Source organism: Argentina silus (assembly GCF_951799395.1).
Source record: "Argentina silus genome assembly, chromosome: 9".
Lineage (NCBI taxonomy): Eukaryota > Metazoa > Chordata > Actinopteri > Argentiniformes > Argentinidae > Argentina > Argentina silus.
In genome coordinates this window covers 3,623,142-3,643,141 of record NC_139663.1, presented here as the reverse complement: position 1 = coordinate 3,643,141, position 20,000 = coordinate 3,623,142, and the positions used below count along the sequence as shown (strand labels likewise).

The window sequence follows — 20,000 nt, the reverse complement described above, 5'->3', positions numbered from 1 at the left end:
TAATGGAAGACAGAGGGAGAGAGAGAGAGAGAGAGAGAAAGAGAGAGAGCTTTTTAGAGTCTGAGACAGAGACAGAGTGAATTTTTTTCTTCATCACACCTCCTCCTGCGTAGGTTAATAAGACGAAAGGGGAGATGAAAGGGGAGAGACAGATAGGCAGAGAGAAATACAGCACCACATTTTGCTTCAATTGTTCTCCTAAAACAGTCTGTGGCTGGCCTTATTATAAACCATATCAGTATTTATTGGATGCCTCTGAACCTTGGTCCCTGGCTGCAGCCCAGTTGTCAGGGCACCATGTCAATTTGTAACTGTCATTTAGAAACCAACCGCTTTGAAATGTCTTCAAAGTTTTCCTTTTCAAGGTTGACAAAGGGTTGACCATTAGCAAAACTTTATTTGAACTATATATATCTGCACTTTCTCTTTCTGGGAGGCCTACTCCTACTGCACTACCGGATGTATGAGTCTTTGTACTGTCAGAATGTCCTCAGACACTGTAATGGACTGTTTCCAACCATAAAACCTCACCACACCCAGCATATATACTTACTATGGCTGTTCATATACGCTGCAGCAATAAACAGAGATTGACAGTGATGTATGTGACAATCATTTCAATTATGAAAGTTACATGAACAGATTTTACATGAACAATTCATATAATACTGTGTAATGGCAGCTAAATGTTAGCAATACTTCAATAAATGTTATTCCGCCTCTTCCAGGATGTTATTCATGTACGCTCCACTCTTGCCATTTGTTCATTTGATGAGATGGAGGAGATCTTTCACTACAATGACAGTTAATTCATAATTTGTCCATCTCCGTCAGACTATTGCGATATAAATGACACAAACCGCTTAGCAACCCATATCACCACACCCCCTTCGGCGTTATGATTGACGTTGTGTGGCGACACCTCTCCAACATTTGTCTCTGTTCTGCTCAATATTGCGGTGGGAGGGGACCAAGCCATGGTTGAGGTGTGTCCCTCGGTCAATACTAAGAGGAGGGACTTCCTAATTTCATCAAAACACATGGCCGTTGCCGTAGCTATGGCCGTTGCCATAGCTGCAGTACCATAACAGCTCTCATGCTCTGCTCTTTGTCTCTGACCGTAGGTTAAGGTCATTTCCACTGTATGGACTGCAGCACACTGTTAGGCTAAACAACTCAGCTCAACAGTTGGAACCATTGGTCCCATTGCTGCCATAGCAGAGTGATGGGTCTACTATTGGATCTGACAGAATAGCATACTTGAATATGAAAAAAGACTCCTTCTCCTCATTACTTTTCTCTGTTTGAGCTCGAGTTGCCCTTCCCCACTCTGGTCTGTTCTAACACTTCTCACTGCCTGCCACACCTTGGCAAACAGCATGGGAGAAGTTACAAAGAAATAGGAAATCACATTATACAGTACTTGCCAGCGCCCCATCTCCCCAAAAACAGTGCCACTTCCTCGCTTGATCAGCCATGTCAACCGGCAGACACATACGGCACAGGACAATGGCAAAGAGCATGCCAAAATATTTCACAATGACTAAGTCCTGTAGCTATGACTACAAGTGTATATGCTTAAAAATGCATTATTGAACAGATTTAGACAGTCTGGGTTAGATCGACCTTAAGCTAACTGTCGGACATCCAGTAAACAACGAGAGCATTTCAGACACTAGCTAAAGAAAAGATGAACATTCATTTCAGATAGTGATTCATTTGTAATTCATTGAATTTTGAATTTGTTCTGCCAGTAGTTCTCTCAAGGGTTATGTACACAGTCGATTTAATAGACAAGACGGAAAACTAATGACCAAATGAAGTTAAATATTAATGCCAACACGTATGTGATGATGCAAATGAATCCAAAGTACTTTCAGGGCATACTTTATTTACTTTTGGCTTTATACTTTATTACATCGATACTGTTAATCATTAACTAAACTTCCTACAGCAAACTGTACTAGGTAAAGCTGGTAAACAGCTTGTATCGATAACAAGACTTGATAAACAGCATCGTAGGAGTAAACACACTGTGGCCATAAACATCTACAAATATCTGAGGGAAAAGGTGTTGAAAAATCATCAAAGATGTTGAAAAATAATTTTTTGGTCTCAGCTCAGCCCACCACTGATAGAGTCAAGGATGAGGATGTGGTCTATTCCTCATGTACAAAGAAGACCAGGCGTATTGAATAGACAGTATCCACAATATAGACAATGAGATTGATTATGGTCATGAGCGTCACCACAACCAGGTTGTCCCAGACGCAGTGGTTGCATGGAACGGGTCGGGAGTTGGCTTTAAAACTATACAGAGGCCAGATGACCGTTGCTGTCATGTACATCATCACCGCCAACACGTTATAGACCGTGACCAGTTTGTCAAAGGAGAAGGGGAAGAGAGAGAGGAGCTTCCCGATGGTGAGGAGGATGATGAGGAGGGCGAAGATGAAGCACAGGGAGTACACGGCCACGCACCACTGCAGCCCGGGGAACATGGAGTACCGATCTGGATCGAGCGACGTGAAGATGATGCAGGCCACAAAGGTCTCCAGGATCTTGAGGAGGCCTGGTACGGTGGACAGGAACCCGCTGATCTCCCCAGGCCTGGCACGGGTCAGCGCCACCTCACCGGCATACGCGCCAAAACAGAGCAAAGACACGACAGTGGCACCGATCTGATAGTAGCAGGTAGGGCAGGTGAAGTAGGTGGGGTAGATGATGGAGGCAGCCAGGCACATGAGTGTGGCCAACATGGCGAAGGCGGTGGTGAAGTCGTCCCAGGAGATGGGCACCTTGGTGCTGAGGCGGGTGAACTCCATGATGAGGATGAGGAGGGTGAAGAAGCAGCAGAAGCACCAGGTGAACATACACCAGGCCCAGTAGGATGAGTTGTTATGGCCCACTGATGCTGCCAGGCTGAAGGAGATACAGGTGAGGACCACCACTACCATCCGCAGGACGCCCACGGGCAGGGTGAGTGACCTCACGTCCAGGTTCACCATGGTCTGATACTGAGGAGTCTTTGATAATAATAATAATAAACTCACTGAAGCCAATGAGATCACACGTTTATTTTTCCTTGTGTCTTCTCTCTCCACTCTCTTTTTCGCTCTCTGTCTGTAAAAGTATTTATATTTTTCACTGTGTAATTGTCTGGTTCATGTCACTGTGTAAAATGTGTGTCACCCAGTTTCAGTCTCTAATGTCTCTATATTTCTCTCCATGCCAGCTCACCAGATTACGTTTTGCTGTGGCACCTTCTCATCTCCACTCCTCTCTTTCCTCCTGTCCTTTCTCTCTGTTCATGCCCATGCAGAGTAAGTTCCTTTCTGAGACAATAGCCGCTTTTCCGAGGTAATCTACACCTGTTTCTCCCCTATCCAAGTCTTCTCCATACCGTACAGCCTGAACAGGCGTGTGAGCGACACTCATTAGTGACGTGTATTCAGTCATAGCATCATCAGTGCCTCTCTGGGGCTTATCTGCACCGTTTACAACCCGACTTCATGTCGTTGATTGGTCCATTGGTTCTGTCTTATCATGTTGGCCCACAACACACATGCTGAACTCTGGAGTCTGGAGGCCGGAGATGAACCTTACCTCTGATCCTAATCTCCATTCAGTCCCTGAGGTCCAGATTCCCCTTCCCAGGGAAACCTTACCCAGGCTTGTGCTAACTTCACTTTCGCTATTTCTACTGATAAAGAAAATAGGGTAGCGTAGCCGATTATGCCACTACACGTGACGGGCAGTACCTCCGTCAATTAGGATTGTAGCTGTTGTTTGAGGTCCACTGTTAGCCCCTCCTTCAGGCCACAGTAGGAAGGTGAACCCAGGTGTCCAAGTGCGTGTTGTGCCAGTTGGTGGTGTACATGGCTGACCAGGTCTAGCCAGGCCCAGGTGGTGTCAGAGGGAGAATAGCAGCAGTTAATCCAATCCAGGACTTTTTGCCAGTTGCTGTTGCTGAGTTATACCAATGCCCGGTATACCCGGTAGAAGCTCGTATCAGATTCAAGACCCTGGTGCTCACCTACTGGGCGGCAAAAGGGACAGCCCCTCCCTACTTGCAAGCAATGGTCAGCCCCCAAACTCCTGCCCGATCACTGCGCTCTTCCACCTCGGCTGGCCGCCTGGCACCGCCGCCTCTACGTGGATGCAGCAGCCGCACTACTCAGTCACGGCTTTTCACTGTCCTGGCGCCCCACTGGTGGAATGAGCTTCCCACTGCTGTCATGACTGCAGAGTCACTACCGATCTTCCACCGTAGATTGAAGACCCATCTCTTCAGGCTACATCTTAATGATCCCTCCTAAAGACCTCTTCACCCCCACCACCCCCCCTGTACTAACCCTACCCCATACCATAGAGACCTCTTCACCCCCACTACCCCCCTGTACAAGTTTCTCTCCTGTTAATAAAAATGTCCTTCTAGCATTGTGACTGCCTATGGCCCCTGGTCTGAGCATTGATTACTTTATCTTATGATGACTGATGGATAGATGATTCACTCACTGAAATAAATGTATTTGTTGTAAGTCGCTTTGGATAAAGGCGTCTGCTAAATGCCATAAATGTAAATGTAAATGCAAATGCATGTATTAGTGTAGTACTGTGTGTACTAGACCTTGTCTTGCCTCTGTATTGAGTCCATTCCTTGCAATCAAGTTCACTTAATGTACTTTTTTAGCAGTATATACTGCTATAACCATTAAACCAACTGGTCATCCCCATATTAGTGTATATGCATCACTGCCAGTAATTCCCCCCCCAAAAAAAAGCCCTGTTCCTTATTTATGATAGTACTGAGGACCTCCCCTCATGACACAAAAAGGTGGTGTAGCAGGGCAGTTTATCCCTATAGGATTATCTCTAAGAGTGCTCCACCCTACATACCGTATGCAGGGCACACTGTTTGAAGACAGAGATTAATGTTAGTGAGAGAGATTACAAGAGAGTAAATGATGAGGTTACCGACCTACAATGCTACATATGCAATGGCATGAGATGGAAGATACTGTGCTATCAATTCCATTTATCATAGACAATGTTGTTCAGATACCAAAAAAAAAAATCACACAGCAAATAAAAAGGAATTTCATTATTATTCCAGCCCTTGGACTTCAAAATACCCGACCATCTTCCACTTGTCTGTACCTCACTCTCTCTCTCTCTTGACTCAATCGTGTTGTGATTTAACTAAGTTCAGACCAGGACCAAAACGTCACAGAAACACTGGCCATGCTTAAGCACATTTATGAAACTAACCAATTCCACCGAAAAGACTTCACATGTGTTCACATGTGAGCTGTGCAAACCCAAAGTTAATACACTTTCCACAGCAAAGACATCGAAAACAAACTTAAGAACACATATCAAGGTGAGTTTGTTTGCTAGCTAGCAAGTAGACATCTCATAGCTATTCAGTAGCCATACAAATCCACACACACACATCCACATCAACATACACATACTGTAGTACGAAACACTTGCACACTTGATATTCTATCGTAAACTTATGGGAAATTCTTTCACCATTGCTATTGCAAAGCACAGTGAAGGATTCAAATGCTGCATGAGTGATGTCATCCATGGACGAAGAGTGGCTGAATGTTATCGCTTTCCGTTTCCTCTCCACACACAGTAAACAGAGATAGGGAAATGGGCCAGAACCCTACATCCCACACATTCCATCAGAGGTACTGCTTGTATCAGCCACACCTTAGCAAACAGAGCCAGGAGAGAGAGAGAGAGAGAGAGAGAGAGAGAGAGAGAAAGAGAGATTGTGTGTGTGTGTGTGTGTGAGAGCTAGACAGGACGAGTGTTTTTATATGGAACCCTGTTTTTCCCTTTTTATACGACAGCATTTCATCATGTCGACATATATACTTTTTCTCGTTTTATACTGTAGTGAAAAGAATAGCGGTCCAGAAAATCATTACTATGGAAAAGTTTAACTCGTTTCTATTCGTTTTTATTGTTATGTTACATTATAACTGCGGAACAAACGCATGTCAACAAGACCTTAATATGTTCTATGTTCTAAGATGTTAGCTCTCATATGTCGTATTATGTCAAATCTGACTTAACTGTGTAAGCAAGATTAGGTGGAGGCATGTAACCTCATTGATAGCACAGCAACATCTGACCAACATGAATTCAAGTTACCATATAGCATGTTTAAGTGACCTTCATCCTGTTACGTTTCAATAAAAGCAAAGTCCAGTCTTACATTTAGATGCCACTGGTCTTGTTCTATTGGTCTTGAAGCTGTTTGTATGTGACTTACTGACCTATGCTGGACTGACAAAGAAGACCAGTCTCACAGAGTAGACCGTGTCATGGATGTAAACGATGAGGTTGAGGCAGGTCATGACTGCCACCACCACCAGGCTGTCCCAGTAGCAGTGGTGACAGCCGCTGGGCCTGGGGTTGTTCTTGAAGCTGTAGAGCGGCCATATCACCACCGCCGTCATGTACATCATCACCGCCAGTACGTTACAGCCCGTCAGGATCTTGTCGAACGGGAAGGGGAAGAGAGTCAGCAGCCGACAGATGGTGAAGAGGATGATGATGAGGGCGAAGATGAAGCAGAGGGAGTAGACGGCCACACACCACTGCAGCCCGGGGAACCTGCTGTATTGGTTGTGATCGAGGGAGATGAAGATGATGCAGGCGATGAAGGCCTCCAGGATCTTGAGGAGGCCGGGGACGGTGGAGAGGAAGCCGCTGATCTCCCCAGGCCTGGAGCGGATCAGGCTCACCTCGATGGCGTACAGAATGAAGGCCAGACAGGAAATGACGGTGGCGGCAATCCCCTTCCCGTTGCTGGAGGTCACGAAGAAGGTGGGGTAGATGATGGAGGCAGCCAGCACCTTGGTGAAACAAACATGTAAGATGAACACTTTGAAAACATTGCAAATACTCCAAGGATGCTCACTCCTATAGTATAGTTTCTAGAAGTGTTGATTAAAATAGAAGCAATAAGGCCCCACACTGGTAAGCAAACCATTTAACAGTGTCCCTGTGTATTGAAGCATTTCAGCTCAGCAGTTTGCCACTTAATCTACTGTGCATGTTAATTAGTGGGTTGATATGTGTAACTATGAAATATTCGTCTTTCATTTAATATTGGCTCAGGCCTGTTTACATACAGTGATCAGTGTCAGATGTGTCAACTATGATTTGGTAAGTTAGTAAATATTTGTTCTCACAACATCTCTCAGTGGTCATACAATATTGTATAATAGTGCAACAGATGTATCTTTTAACCACACTGTTTAAGCTTGTAAAACATGGCTTCCCATTGATTTCCACATATTATTGTAACTGCCAAGGGCACCTAGCATAGATTTTGTTTTTCTTGTGATGACTGATGTTTAGATGATTCACTTACTTTACACAAATGTACTTGTTGTAAGTCGCTTAGGATAAAAGCGTCTGCTAAATGTCTAAAATGGAAAATGGAAAATAATGGGAGGAAAAGTGTTACGGACCATGAGCTTGGCCAGCATGGCGAAGGCGGTGGTGAAGTCGTCCCAGGAGATGGGCACCTTGGCGCTGAGGCTGGTGAACTCCATGATGAGGATGAGGAGGGTGAAGAAGCAGCAGAAGCACCAGGTGAACATACACCAGGCCCAGTAGGATGAGTTGCTATGGCCTATTGATGCCACCAGGCTGAAGGAGATACAGGTGAGGACCACCTCCAGCATGCGGACGATGCCGACGGGCACCGTCAGGGTCCGTGTGTCCAGTAGAACCATGGCTAGTTCTGTCAGATACGGGTGGCCAGCACAGCACAGGGTTTGTTAACCCTCTGCTCTCCAAACCAATTACACGTACTACCACTGTCTGTTCTATCACCTCCTCCAAAAGCAATGTTCTTGGTCTCTATCTTACAACAAAAAAAAAGTATCTTCTACAATGTTCCTCTATATCTCTTTGGCCTTTGGATTCTGTAACTCCCTCTACTAATTCTCTCCCCTCTACTCTACTACTCTTCTCCTACCCTTGTCTCAGTGTCCCAGTGAGGTGTGGGCTACTCTCACCTTTCAATTCTCAACTGCCACTCCCTCTACTACCTTATCAGACCTTCCCCTGAATGGTCGTAGGTGTGTGTGTGTGTGTGTGTGTGTGTGTGTGTGTGTGTGTGTGTGTGTGTGTGTGTGTGTGTGTGTGTGTGTGTGTGTGTGTGTGTGTGTGTGTGTGTGTGTGTGTGTGTGTGTGTGTGTGTGTGTGTGTGTGTGTGTGTGTGTGGCCCCAGATGCCAGTGTGGTATATTTGTGAAAAGGGTGTAGTCTGCCTACCATTGCTTATCAGTAATATAAATAATGTTATAGTCATTCCAGCACTATCCATTCCAGCACTATATATGCTGGTGAGGATGTGTATCACACCATACTGTATGACACACTGTGTACACAAGGCTTTATTGTTTCTCATGTTGTTTCATTGTAGTTTCATTCCTCTCCACAGTGTTTGCTAATATGAGAAAAAATAACACAAGCTTGAAATACTAATTAAGCAAGTTTGACATCCTTCAGCAATTATTAATGCATGTTGCATACCGTGTATATATTAATCATGACCAGTGCAACGATGTAAACCACAACAGCAACAGCAATAGCAACACAGTGTGTCCGTGTGTGTGTGTGTGTGTGTGTGTGTGTGTGTGTGTGTGTGTGTGTGTGTGTGTGTTCAGGCTTTGTGTGTGTGTGTACTGTACAAAGGTAGAATCTCTGATTTATCCCTGAATGACTGTTTGTGTTTTATGTCTTTCACTTTCACTCTTTCTCTGTGGGACGAAGGATAAAAAGACACTGTCATGCGATAAAGAAGGGCACTTGTGTGTGTGTGTGTGTGTGTGTGTGTGTGTGTGTGTGTGTGTGTGTGTGTGTGTGTGTGTGTGTGTGTGTGTGTGTGTGTGTGTGTGTGTACTGTACAAAGGTAGAATCTCTGATTTATCCCTGAATGACTGTTTGTGATGTCTTTTACTTTCACTCTTTCTCTGTGGGATGAAGGATAAAAAGACACTATCGTAGGATAAAGAAGAGAACTTCTTTGCTTCTTCTCTCTCGCTCTCTCTCTCGCTCGCTCTCTCTCTCCCTCTCTACATACACAGACTGAGCCGTTTCCTCTTGATAAACAAAAGCGAGAGTTTAATTCTCTGTTCCAAATTAGAGGAAGGCATGCACAGTCTGCAACAGCCCCACCAGGAGCTCATGTGAATGTCAGGAGAAGTAGAGAAAGTGACCTCTCAGACCTCTCTAAGCTCCAAACCTCCCTCTCTAATTAGACCTGGGCTGCTCATCCACCGCATTCCTCAGTACCTTGATATATTCTCTGTGATTCACTGACAAATCCTAACATTATGTTTTATGCAAATCTTCCTTTGATATCTAAAAGTAATTGAACATGGTGTTTCTCTTGCCCAATTCTTGTAGAATATTGACACACAGACATAGAACCTCCATGGACTGGTTCGCTTTTCAGCATGATAACTGCTATTCAGATACTGGGCAAATAGTCTCACATTAAAGGGAATAAGGGAATAAATGAACTGCAGTCAAAAAACTTCAGACCCCAAAGCCAACTCAATTTCGTCTCTCTCGTGCCTTTATTAGGACTATTCGTCTCTATAGAATGAAATGACGTGGCGACAAGCTGCTCTATCAGAGTTCCGTGCTTCTGGTCTCTCCATTTGTAGCAGACGTACCGAGAGAGTGTTTGGAGAAGCATTACCGTCCATAGCAGGCAACCATTTACTCAAGCAGCACGCCTGCAGCACGGACTTTGAAATGGGGAAAGAGTGTGTTCTAAAACACACCGTGAAGCACTGATGCATCCCTATTACCAGACCAAGTCCTGAGGCAGAGAGAAGAGAGAGAGAGAGAGAGAGAGAGAGAGAGAAGAGAGAGAGAGAGAGAAGCAAATTGAATCGTTAGTGAAAGACATCACAAACGGTCATTCAGGGATAAATCACACACACACAGACACACACACACACACACACACATTGTCCACTATCCACTATCAACCTTGGCCCACACACCTACATGCAGGTGTACATGGTAGCACATATTAAACTGAGGAACCGAGTCAGCAGGTGCAGTATCCTGTCTCCTCTCCCCTATGCGTCTGTGTTTCTCAACCTGTTTCCTCTGGTTGCCTGTCGTGCCATCAGTGCCTGTCGTGACATTCATTCCTCCTTCTGTGTACAGATACACCAATACACAGGCCTGCAGGCGTCCTGGGTCTGCATATCAGCACAGAGACCCACCACTGTCGCTGGGTGTAGGTCAGTATAGCGTTCAGTGGCACCACAGCAGCCTAAATGTCACTTATTCTTGGTCAGATTTGTTTTGGTACATAAAGCTTTTACAGTTTACATTATGGACATACATCAAATTCTCACTCATTGTGTCTTGAAAAATATCACATATTGATCACAGATAGGGCAGGAAGCTGGGGGATCAGAGACTTTCAAAGGCTTTAAGCTCTCTTACTCCCCCTGTGGGCGGCATAGTGGAACTTCATGTAGAGTGATAGGGGTGACCCTGAGATCTTGCATGTGTCCACATGGCAATGAACTGGTGTTCTACTCCAAACCACCACTACCACCACAGCAACAGTAGTGAGAGTATCCTCCTTTTCATGGTCATTTAAACTTAGTTCAAAATAACACAGCTCCCCCTCTCCTTCTTTCTTCCCCTCCTTCCCTCTCTTCCAACAGGCCTTTTTCTTTTTCTTTTTGATCTCATTAACAATTGTCCGGAGGGTTCAGCACAAAAACAATGTCTAATAGGATGAAAAGAATAAAGAACAAAAAGAGGGAAGAGGGCCGTTTAGTTGTTGAGGGAGCTGTAATGGTGTACAGAGGGCAGAGGAGAGGAGGGAGGGAGGGAGGGAGGGAGGGAGGGAGGGAGGGAGGGAGGAGAAGCTGTAAATGGTGTACGGCGGGCAGAAGAGAGGAGGGAGGGAGGGAGGGAGGGGAAGCTGTAAATGGTGTACAGCAGGCAGAGGAGAAGAGGGAGAGAGGAGAAGCTGTAAATGGAGTCCAGAGGGCAGGGAGGGAGGAAGAGAGGATTAGAGGTCACATGAGCCCCCAGCCTGACATTTTCTGCATAAAGTTTCTATCTGTGAGAGAAGGATAGATAGAGATAGAAAGAGAGAGAGAGAGACAGAGAGAGAGAGAGAGAGAGAGAGAAAGGAGACAAAAGGCTGTGAGCAGTCTGACTCACTCCTGCAGCCAAGTATCTATACTTCTATGAGGGGCTAAGCGGGGAGAATGGTGCCCATGGGGATGACTTCAATACACATACAGAAGAGAACTTCCCACCATGGTTCATTAGCCCATAGTGTGACCTACCCTCTCTGTGTGCTGTTGTGTAACCCCCCCCCCTTCATGTGATTGTTGTCCTCCAATTGTTGAAGATGGACTCTTTCATGATGACAATATGTCTGTGTTTGACAAACTCACCCAGGTTGCATACTTGCATACATTTACCATGTATTGTACATTATTTCTATATATCGTAGGAATGATAAGGTGCTTCTCCAGTTCAAGTGCATTTGCATACTAGTCCAACAGCACAACAGAATCCAACCAAGACAACCCTCTGCAGTATTGCAGTTGCCAGTCTCTATCTGCTTTAAATGTTTATTGCTATGAGGCGATGGCGGCTAAAACCGTTTAAAGCCCTTCTTCTCTCTCTTACTGTTCTTGGCCTTTGGCAATTTGAGATATGGACAGATATGACAATAACTGTGAGAGGAGGTAGACTTCTCTCCCGCAGACAGCAGCGTAGATAAAGCGAGAGATGGAGCGAGGGATGGTGAGGTGAAGATTAGAAGGAGAGAGAGTAATGTTATGCCCTGATAATGTGCCACTCTCAGAGAAGGCTGCTGTCACCACTAGAACACAGTCTAACTAGCTGCACTGACTGTACCTTGGAGAGCTGCAGGGAGGAGAGTGGGACGTACACACACACACACACACACACACACACACACACACACACACACACACACACAATCTCTCTCTCTCTCTCTCTCTCTCTCTCTCTCACACACACACACACACACACACACACATACACACTGACACCCACACTCACGCACAAACACACACCACACACCACACACACACACACACACACACACACACACACACACACACACACACACTCTTTTGTTCATACACAAATACAAATGCTGTCTCTTTCATGTTCTTTTTCAAATTACGTAACATTACGTTATGATGTTCTCGCCTCTCTAACATGCATACAAGGGCATAGGAGTCAGCTGGACCTGATGGGGAACACATTTTGCTGGGGGGGTCTTTTGAAAAACTGACTTTTGAAAAAAGAATACAGACAAATCAGTAATCTTAACTTACAACTTCATAGAGTACTGACTACAGTACCGATGTGAATGTGTCTTACAAAAAGTGTCGTCATTCCAGTGAGTCAAGTCCTATTGTAAGACAATGGTGTGACTGTGAATGTGGATGTATTTCAAATAAAACAACCAGCTACTCCCTGATACTGTACAAAACATTACTCATGAGTATTTCTCACAGCCAGAACTGCTATAGATAAAACCTGACACTGCAGCTCCAGTCACTACTGAATGATATTAACAGATTCATGAGTCTTCTCCCAAAGCGCCAGCCAGATTCTTCAACCAAAAGATCATTTCACAGATGCCCTGTTTTAGAAACCAAGTGATACTTTCTAAATGTCAAGCTGCCACTTTGATTTCCTTCGTCACACAGAAGTGGAGAAATCGACCCTGTCACCCTCACTAATAACGATGAATCTTTATTTTGATTAATTGAATGTGTATGTCAACATTTTATAAATAAGCATTGTGGAGTTGTCAAGAGGCAAGATGTCTCGGTGACAGACTGTTATTTAAAAAAAATAAAAAAGTGACTTGATGGCAACTCACAAACTTTACTTCTAAAGTTATTCTTCAGCAGAGAGGGAGAAAGAGCAACGGAGGAGGATTAGAGAGAGAAGGGAGAAATAGAGACAGAAAGAAAAAAGGGAGAGGTTGAGATGAAAGGTCACGAGTGAATAAAAGGTGATAAAAGCTGACTCACTGCTCCACCCTTTCTCCTCTCTCTCTCTGTCTCTCTCCCTCTGATCCTCTCTCCCTCGCTACTTTTCTCTCTCTCCACCTCTCTCTCTCTCTCTCTCTGTTCCTATCCCCTCCATGAATTGAATTAAATGAATGAATGTGTTTTAGGCTTGTCTGAAGTCCTTGAGCTCTGCTGCCTGTCTCCAGGTCTGGTGTCATCCAACAGGCTCCAGTGTGTATTCCCCATCATCCCCATCTCTATCACTCAACAGGTGTCATTACGTCTCTTGTATGTTGTATTACCCCCAACAGAAGAAACATATTATTAGAATTGAAACCAGAGCTGAATATAATGATTTCCCCTCAGGGTGTGTTTGCATCATGGGAAAACAATAACATAAAAAAAAAAAAAAAAAAGACAATGCAGTCATTGCAGACTTATCAATTTACAACTATCAACCGGATTGCGCTCTGGTGGAGCAAATCAAATTCTGTAATGGGTTCCATGTACATTTCCATAGCTGGCCTGAGTGGCTGGAAATTGCTCTTTTAATGGAATAGGATCCTCTGGATTTGATGGTTTATCGTGTCAAATGGCTTATGTTTGTCACTATGCTTGAAATAAAGTTGATTGGATTATTTGTGTCCCCTGGAGAGGACAATGATGGGAGATACAGATATCCTAATGCAATCACTGCGTCTGCTTCTTATCTCATTGTTACCTGATTGCTAATCAAGTAGTCGTTATTCCAGAAGATGCGCTCAACCCACGATCACGCTGCAGCACACAGTGCAGGCTGCTCGTGAACAGAGAGTTAGGGCTAGAGAGTATGGTGACCAGGCTGAGAGTATGGTGACCAGGCTGAGAGGATGGTGACCAGGCTGAGAGTATGGTGACCAGGCTGAGAGGATGGTGACCAGGCTGAGAGGATGGTGACCAGGCTGAGAGGATGGTGACCAGGCTGAGAGTATGGTGACCAGGCTGAGAGTATGGTGACCAGGCTGAGAGGATGGTGACCAGGCTGAGAGGATGGTGACCAGGCTGAGAGGATGGTGACCAGGCTGAGAGGATGGTGACCAGGCTGAGAGGATGGTGACCAGGCTGAGAGGATGGTGACCAGGCTGAGAGTATGGTGACCAGGCTGAGAGTATGGTGACCAGGCTGAGAGGATGGTGACCAGGCTGAGAGTATGGTGACCAGGCTGAGAGTATGGTGACCAGGCTGAGAGGATGGTGACCAGGCTGAGAGTATGGTGACCAGGCTGAGAGTATGGTGACCAGGCTGAGAGGATGGTGACCAGGCTGAGAGGATGGTGACCAGGCTGAGAGTATGGTGACCAGGCTGAGAGTATGGTGACCAGGCTGAGAGGATGGTGACCAGGCTGAGAGGATGGTGACCAGGCTGAGAGGATGGTGACCAGGCTGAGAGGATGGTGACCAGGCTGAGAGGATGGTGACCAGGCTGAGAGGATGGTGACCAGGCTGAGAGGATGGTGACCAGGCTGAGAGTATGGTGACCAGGCTGAGAGTATGGTGACCAGGCTGAGAGGATGGTGACCAGGCTGAGAGGATGGTGACCAGGCTGAGAGGATGGTGACCAGGCTGAGAGTATGGTGACCAGGCTGAGAGTATGGTGACCAGGCTGAGAGTATGGTGACCAGGCTGAGAGGATGGTGACCAGGCTGAGAGGATGGTGACCAGGCTGAGAGGATGGTGACCAGGCTGAGAGGATGGTGACCAGGCTGAGAGTATGGTGACCAGGCTGAGAGTATGGTGACCAGGCTGAGAGGATGGTGACCAGGCTGAGAGGATGGTGACCAGGCTGAGAGGATGGTGACCAGGCTGAGAGGATGGTGACCAGGCTGAGAGGATGGTGACCAGGCTGAGAGGATGGTGACCAGGCTGAGAGGATGGTGAGCTGTGGTGTCTTAGTTAGGGAGTTCAGTCAGTGTGGTGACAGTGGCTCGAACCAGTCCATCCACACAGAAACAGGGACCAGTTCACGTCTGCAGCCAAAACGTGAAGCACCGGGTTGTTAGGTCGAAACTACAGGTCTACAGGCCAGCTAAAAACACAGAACTCACAGTGGTCAGATCACGCCAGGCCCACAATCAGCTCAATTCTGCAGCCAGTTAGGGACCCAGGTGTGAGGGCACTGCGGTTATCGTTAGACATTTACTTCAGAACTTGACCACTGAGAGCTGTGTCACTGACAACACTTTTCCTCTCTTTCGTGGATCTCTCTTACAGTATTACAGTCTAATGATTTTCATTCATCAACGATTCTTCTTCCCCTTCTCCTCCACTCTCCTCTTATCTCTTTCCCCATCTCTCTGCCTCCAGGGGGTACAAATGAAGCAGACTAATGACAAAGACTGAGAGATGAGCGGGAAATGCTTCAATGAAAGAGGGGAGTCAACCCTCCAAACCCCGCCACCTCCATCCCCTGCCACGAACACCACTGTCATTAGGATTGTTTCTCTCTATTTTTTGAAGAGTTGAAAATGAACAGAGACAGTAGGGGGTCTCAGATTAAACAAGGGGTGGGGGGACATGGATTGAGGAGGGAGGTTCCATCATGTTCTGTCAAAGCCTGCAGAGAATTATCTCGCTGGCGCAAAGCTCCTCCAGCAGCCTGGTGCTGATGTTGTTGTTGTTGTTGTTGTTGTTGTTGTTGTTGTTGTTGTTGTTGTTGTTGTTGTTCTTCTTCTTCTTCTTCTTCTTCTTCTTCTTCTTCTTCTTCTTCTTCTTCTTATGCAGGGCATACGTTTGTTGGAAATCTGCCACCTCTGGCCACCGCAGCGAAATTCAGTTCAAAGTTCCAAACGACAAGATTCCCCGCAAATAATAATATAACCCCCCTAAATGGACTTGCAGTGTCAACATTAGCTATTGTGTTTATGAGTACAATTCGAGGCAGAAATTTGAAAGCTTGAATGTTACATACTGGACCTTTAATATTATACAGTAATATTGTATTACTATAATTACATCATCGGGCAACATACAGTATATGTACTGTGCAGTCTCCATGGCCATGACGAAGAGACATTCCTCTACTGCCCCCTGCTGTCTTGAAGTTACTGCTCCTTTCACTGTTCACAGTGTGACCACCTAGGCAGACTGGCCATTCACTTGAAAATTATGAAATTGTGCCCATGTAGGTACAGGGTTGAATCCTGCCCACACCACTTAATTTATGTCTGTTCTCTCTAACTTCATACGCCATCTCATTCCAATACTGTTTGGAATTATTTATTTTTTTAATGCTGAAATGATGTATATTTTGATGAAACTTGATTGTCACCATTTCAAGGAGGGGCACTACATCATTTGTGGGGGACAACATGTTTACTGTACACTTGTACATGGTACAATGGTGTACAGTATTAACCATTGTACAATGGTTTATAATTGGCTTACAAATTAATGTTATTATAAAGTGGTATCTAACTTGACATCCTCTGACCAGCAAGCAGCACTGTGTTTTTTTCCTTATAAGATGGATTCACGTTGTAAAAAGACAATCCTAAAAAAGACAATCCTACATTCCTGTAGGAACAGTAACAATAGGTACTACTACAGTACTTTGATATCAAACTTTTAACATTTAAATCTCACGTATTAAACTTGATATTAAAACTAATATACGTGATATCAAAACGGATACATAATAAAGATTATATCAAACTCAATTTTTTTTAATATTGAACACTATTGAACAACTTTACATTGAAGTGGCTTATTTAAATTCTCATGAACCAAAAAACATTTCCCTACTCCAAGCTGGAATGTTTCTGATGCTTCCATGGTGTGCTCAGAAGGGCTGAAATGCATATTGACACAGAGAATAGATAGTTATCACAATTGTCATCCGGAAAAACAAATGTCCCATGGGAGGGGTTAGGCCAAATTAAACTCACAACATTCTAACGAAACTTGGCAAACTTGGAAACATTCAAACCTGCCATCAATACCTGCGGCAATGCCAACGAATCATAATTAAGTCAGTCAATAATTAAGTATACGTTTCATAAACAAACAGCTTAAAACATCTTCTTTTCACATACATTTTAGCATTATTAGGGTATGTTTTATTTTCTTCTACCCCTTTAAGTGTATGTTCGTGAGTTCACCACTTGAGGACGTTATTGTAGCGCGCAACTACGTGTTTTTGGAGCAAATGGGACTGGACCGCAAACATTTGGGACGGGACAGAGGCCCCAGAGCAATTCATACCGCTGCGCTGGGGATGCAGTGTCCGTCCTGTTCTTACTGAGGGTGGTGCTATTGCGTCGCACAACCCCTAATCTACTGGAAACCTTGCTTGTGGTGTAATTGAATCCTTATTCCCCAACCGGTTGTTATGGATGAAGGTCGGGAGAGGGGTTAGCGCCTGTTGCTCTTTAGTGCAGGATGTTGCACGGGGGGTCTTTATCAGCCCGATCAGGCCTCAGGATGGTCAACTGGAAAGACTGAAGACCCACCGTCGCCACGGCTAATTTATCAATTATTGGAGAGACCATACGACAGCAGAGCGCTTGGCCACCAAGCAACACTATCGCATGGATTTCTTAATTTCACAAGGGTTGCCTTATTTCACACTCTTCTGTGATGGAATTTCGTTTGAAAAGGGGTATGTGGAGTAGAGTTTTCCTTTTGTGAACAGCCTGTATTGGAAAGCTGCTTTTGGAACAAAGTAGCCTAACGCATCCAAAGAGAGGATGGGGCTTACCATAGCGTGAAAGTTTAGTCTGCGTTCGTCTTTTTGTGTGAGCATTTTTTTTATTTTAGGAATAATATTATATAATATCAACTGTTTTAAAGTTTAAGACTGCTGGAGAAATGGCCAGCGATTTGAAACCGCGACTTTGTCTCATGGCAAAAGGGGATAATGGCTATGGGTTTCACTTGCACGGCGAGAAGGGAAAGAGCGGACAGTACATTCGCAAAGTGGAGCCCGCATCGCCCGCCGAAGCGTCGGCGTTGCGTGCGGGGGACCGTGTCATTGAGGTGAACGGTGAAAATGTGGAGAAAGAAACGCACCACCAAGTGAGTAAAACCGCATCACTATACATGATGCTGTCACGAGACAACATTATCTTATTTTTCATGAGCAGGTGTCAGGACCACTGGACGTTTAATTAGATACACTTTCATGTATTGATTGCACACGTACCTGTTTTTATTACACATTTATTACATGTGTATTTTTATTACACTTTGGACTTAAGTGTCAACAATTCAAATCATCAGTGATATAACATATCATAATCCATCTATCAACTTTGATCTACCCCACCATGTCCACTTTGTATGAAAGCTTCGTCTACATTAGAGAGCCTAGTACCCTACATTAAAACCAGCTAATTGCACAAGTGCATGTTAACATTATACTATAGGCCTACCGTAAATTGTGTAGTCTGCTTGCCTAAAGTTCTAGAAAGATCTGTGACATTAAGCAGAATTGGTAGTGCCTCTCAGCACAAGATATTGCAACAGGTTACTGGAAAAACTCAGACCTCTACTCCCTGTTATAACTGACTCTGTTGAGTATTCCTGTCTAATAACCATGTTTGACCTCATCAATTCCATTATGAGCATACATGATGACAATACATCATTTCATAAACAAACTGTATCCATCACACCCCCTGGTTGCTTCACCTGGGTAATCTGTGCTTAGTGTTTCACTTCCAAGGACTCTGGTATCTTAGGGACACTGTCTGTTGGCTGGCTGTCAAATGGTGACAGGAGGCTCAGATAATGGTTTTCCCAGCCTCACAACTATGGAGACAGACTCGCCCCCCCCACCCCTTATCTTCAGTTCAGTTCAGTAACAGTCACAGCGTCTTTCTGCAACTGCGACTAAAGTAACACCTACCCTGTTAGGGTGTAATGAACAATGAATTCTGCTGCTGCACTGCATCCAGTCAGTCACCAATGACAACTGCCTTGCAAATGTGTTTATATCTCACAACCGTATAAAAAGGGGCAAACACACACACACACACACACACACACACACACACACACACACACACAATGAGTATGTGTATTGGACTGAAGTGTGACAAGACACAGAATGCTAGCTGTACAGTATATGCGTTATTCATTTACTTCTGTTTTACCCCCAATAATCAGTTGCTGAAACTTTTCACTAAAGGAAACTATTCTGTAGGAGAAGCCCCGATAACCTATGTAGTCCACTGGGTCTGGACCCCAGATTCAACTGCACTGTAAATCACGTTAGAGCTGCTGGGTCTAGTCCCTTGAGGGTCTGTAAGAGAGTGTTTACTGGACATTCCCAAACCCCTGCCTCTTTACCGGGAAACAGCAGTCTTGAGTGTGACTTAGCGACAAACGTGACCCACTCAAAGTCGTAAATCTCGTAAATCTCCATCTCAGAGGAGACGATGTACGGCCCAGAGAGAGAGAGAGTGTTACTGTTGTGTTCATCATAGGCTAACCACCTTTCTTACATCATGTTGTGTTGATCAAATTCAGGTCAAAACGTACGATTTCGGTTGTTATCGTCATGTTAGTAGCTGCTTTATGACACATACCCCTCCCACCCGCCCCCCCCCCCCCCACCTCCCCACTCCCCGCTTCACTCCAGTGTAGCCAATCTTGCATTCTTAAAAGAATCCCTTGTATGATACCTATTTCGCAACCCCTCTCTGTCCTCCTCTCTCCCTCACTCCTCACCCCCACTTCCTCCCCCAGGTGGTGCAGCGCATCAAGGCAGTGGAGCTGGAGACCAGGCTGCTGGTGGTGGACAGGGAGACAGACGAATACCTGAGGAGCCTGCGCCTCACCTGCACCGAGGAGATGGCCGTGTGCGTGGGGCCTTCCTCCTCCTCCTCCTCCTCCCCACCCCCCGCCTCCCCCTCCGCCTCCTCAACCCCGGCCTC

The 20,000-nt window shown here is 45.2% G+C and overlaps 2 protein-coding genes across 2 annotated transcripts in view; one reads left to right on the top strand and one right to left on the bottom strand.

The window, feature by feature from the left end:
* Nucleotides 1–2,159: 2,159 nt before the first annotated feature.
* Nucleotides 2,160–7,766, bottom strand: LOC310809237 (uncharacterized protein; the record flags this gene model as incomplete). Its single annotated transcript, XM_083676430.1, has 3 exons — nt 2,160–3,052; nt 6,308–6,878; nt 7,500–7,766. The coding sequence occupies 3 exons, from the start codon at nt 7,764–7,766 to the stop codon at nt 2,160–2,162; spliced, it is 1,731 nt and encodes a 576-aa protein (XP_083532556.1).
* A 9,691-nt stretch (nt 7,767–17,457) lies between these two features.
* The window catches only part of LOC310809340 (Na(+)/H(+) exchange regulatory cofactor NHE-RF2), a 30,421-nt gene continuing 27,878 nt past the window's right edge, over nt 17,458–20,000 (top strand). The window contains exons 1-2 of the mRNA XM_083676540.1: nt 17,458–18,138; nt 19,813–20,000. The exon at nt 19,813–20,000 is cut by the window's right edge and continues 103 nt beyond it. Coding sequence (XP_083532666.1) covers nt 17,932–18,138; nt 19,813–20,000 — 395 coding nt within the window. The 5' untranslated portion in view covers nt 17,458–17,931. The remainder of the gene's footprint in view (nt 18,139–19,812) is intronic.